Raw genomic sequence first — 2718 nt, forward strand, 5'->3', positions numbered from 1 at the left:
GAAAGGCCGGTTTGGGGCATAAGACTATACCATCATCCGGCATAGGCCTGCAGAGCTCATTATGGATTGACCCATTTCTACTTGCAGATGTGACGCCGACAAGACTGCTGTCTTGAGCATGTCAGGCTCACTGACTAAAGGTCGTAGAGCTCCAGAGCTAACCCCAGATGGGCCTGATTGGGTCCCTCACCTGAGCTCCTCTGGGCTTCAGGGCACCCTTCAGGAAATGCTCTTCTTTTCTTTGTAACGAGGTTACTGCAGTCTGCAGGGCCTGTGCTCCCGCTCAAGTCAGCCTGCCGAACACTCGGTTAGCTGACTGTTGAGGCCCTGTTCTCCGGACCGGAATGATCCTTGTGTCACATCCCAGTTTTACACGTAAAAAGTGGATGGCCTTCATTTTTGTGCATAGTTCCCATCGCATTCATGCTGCAGAGCTAAGCACACACCCAGTGGGAAGGGTGCTGGCTTCCACACTGATACCACATGTGGTAGAACCTGATCAATACTGACAGCGTCGATCAAGAGGCTGTCCCACAGATCTCAGATTGGAGGGCATCTCGCCGTAAGCCCATGCGGCAGCGAGGCCCTGTGTGGAATGTGCACATGTTCCTGTTGGGGCTGGCCTGCCTGCCCACCTATATGCCTGCTGGATTGTTTTACAAGTCAATGAGTGAAGTCCAGTCTTGGAGACTATCTGCCTAAGACAGTTAGGCCCATTTACCCTGCTTCGCCACCCTGCTTAGGAGGCTGGGAAGGGTGAAAATCAATGGACTGACTGGCTCACACTCCGATCAGGCCGTAGGGCAAAATACACGGATTGATGACACACCTAAGCATTGCCATGTAGGAAGCGGCAGCACCCCTCACTGACAGGAACATTCTTGTGGCTGACACTGCTAACAGCAAGAATGCTGTCCTGTGAGAAGCCATTGCAGCCCAAGTCTCCACGGGCTTAATTGGCTCATGCCGTAAGGCAGACAGTACCACTCCCCGAGGAGGGACTGCTGGCCTATTGTGTGAGGGATGAACGGTATGAGGACCAACTGGGTGACTATTGTGTCGCCCTTGTGTGGGACAGCGGCCCGCCATGTTGCCAGATCCCTGGCCTAGCCACACGATTACCTCTGGATGAGGAGGGAGCTCAACCGGTCTCCAACACACAGAATTACACCCAGGTGTTTGAACGGCCATGCCGTAATACAACCTTATGGTGGTTCTGCTCACCCCTGACAGTCTCGTCACATTCTGCTGTGTGAACAGCAGTGTGAATTCGCTGGAACAACGTGGAACGTGTAAACTGACGCTGTCAACGATACGCCCACGTAGTGCATGACTGTGAATGACAGATAATGCACTGGCCGCATGTTCAGAAGAGCCGGAGGCACAAAGTGCACCATGATTGCCCTCAGCCCTAAGGGGCGGAGGCACAACCTGAGGGTGGCCCGACTCACTAGAGCAAGGGACAGAGTCCCTGCTTTGCCCTCTAACACATGCCGAGGAGCGCTGCGGACTGTGAGAGTTGACGCCTGCAAGGCCTCTTGTCGAGGTGCCGGCTTAGGTGCCCAAAGTGCTGCATGTGCCTGGCCACGTTGTTGTGGCACTGCACCTCTGAGCGAGCACACATCATTCAGTTATCCAATTTAGGATGCAGAGGCCCTCCCGCCAAGGACTGCGTCCAATCGGGGGGCTAGACATATGCCGAATGGGAGGACACGGGACTCGAAAGTTCTGTCATCTAAGACAAGCCGGTCAGTGCGTCAGACCCGGGATCTGAGATTAAACATCCCCGGTCGAGCATGGCAAGCCAGTCGCCTTGGAGGATGGCCTGTAAGACCCTCAGTCCTTCCTTGCCAGGAGTGCTGCAGCAGCAGCCCACCCTCCCGAAGACATAGTGGAACCCACCCAGGGGTCCACCTGAATTGTCTTCCAGGACACCCGCTGTCTCGAGAGACAGCGGGTGGGGTCTGGGGCCTTAACTGTCAGGACTGAGGGATGGGCTTAGCCCGCCGAGCACATTTTAGCCATACCCTGCCGGTTGGCCTGTAACCGGACCCGTAGGTCCCTGGAACTGCCAAACCTGACTGGGGTTGCACAGCCTGTGGGGCGACCGAGGCAGGCTACTCATGGCCTTGCCGGAGCATTCCTGCACCTCCTGTGCACCTCCACAGCCTCCTTGGGATGCTGTAGCAAAGCACTGGCCTTTTGGCCAAACATGGCCGGCGGCTCAATAGGCAGCGTGGGGGAGCTTGTCATCCTATCGCAGCTTGGCCTGGGGCCGTCAATAGCATTGCCTGCTGCCGCTGCCTGGGGAGCCTGAAAGCCAGTCGCTGCAGCTCCTCAATAAGGTCCGGGCCCTTATGGTCACATAAGCGCTACATATAAGCCGGTGCTGAAGCAGTGACAGAATAGCCCTGTGTTGACTAGCTGCGCCTAGATAGCCATAGTGCATTCTCGGGACGAGAAGGAGCTTACTTTGTGGTTTTGCACCGGTAACCGGATTATACCATGCAAGTTTAGCGTGTGAACGGCCTTGCCGTGATACACTGTACAGAGTATTCCGCCCGACAGCCGCGACACACTTGAGTTGCCGAAACTACATCACGGATGCGTGAGCTGACACTGTCAGCAATACGCCGTATATACAGTAGTGTGCAAATGGCTGTCATTTCAGGGCTTGCTCCTGGCAGACTCAGCACGTCCTGTCTGTGTAACTGAACC

General features: G+C 55.5%; 1 protein-coding gene across 1 annotated transcript in view; it reads right to left on the reverse strand.

The window, feature by feature from the left end:
- The window catches only part of LOC308327084 (matrix metalloproteinase-24-like), a gene marked incomplete at both ends in the record, with an annotated part of 23206 nt that extends 20953 nt beyond the window's left edge, over window positions 1–2253 (reverse strand). Inside the window, one exon of the mRNA XM_080780223.1 lies at window positions 2134–2253. Coding sequence (XP_080636349.1) covers window positions 2134–2253 — 120 coding nt within the window. The remainder of the gene's footprint in view (window positions 1–2133) is intronic.
- Window positions 2254–2718: the final 465 nt, after the last annotated feature.

This window comes from Protomyctophum bolini, assembly GCF_963924005.1.
Source record: "Protomyctophum bolini genome assembly, chromosome: 13".
NCBI lineage: Eukaryota > Metazoa > Chordata > Actinopteri > Myctophiformes > Myctophidae > Protomyctophum > Protomyctophum bolini.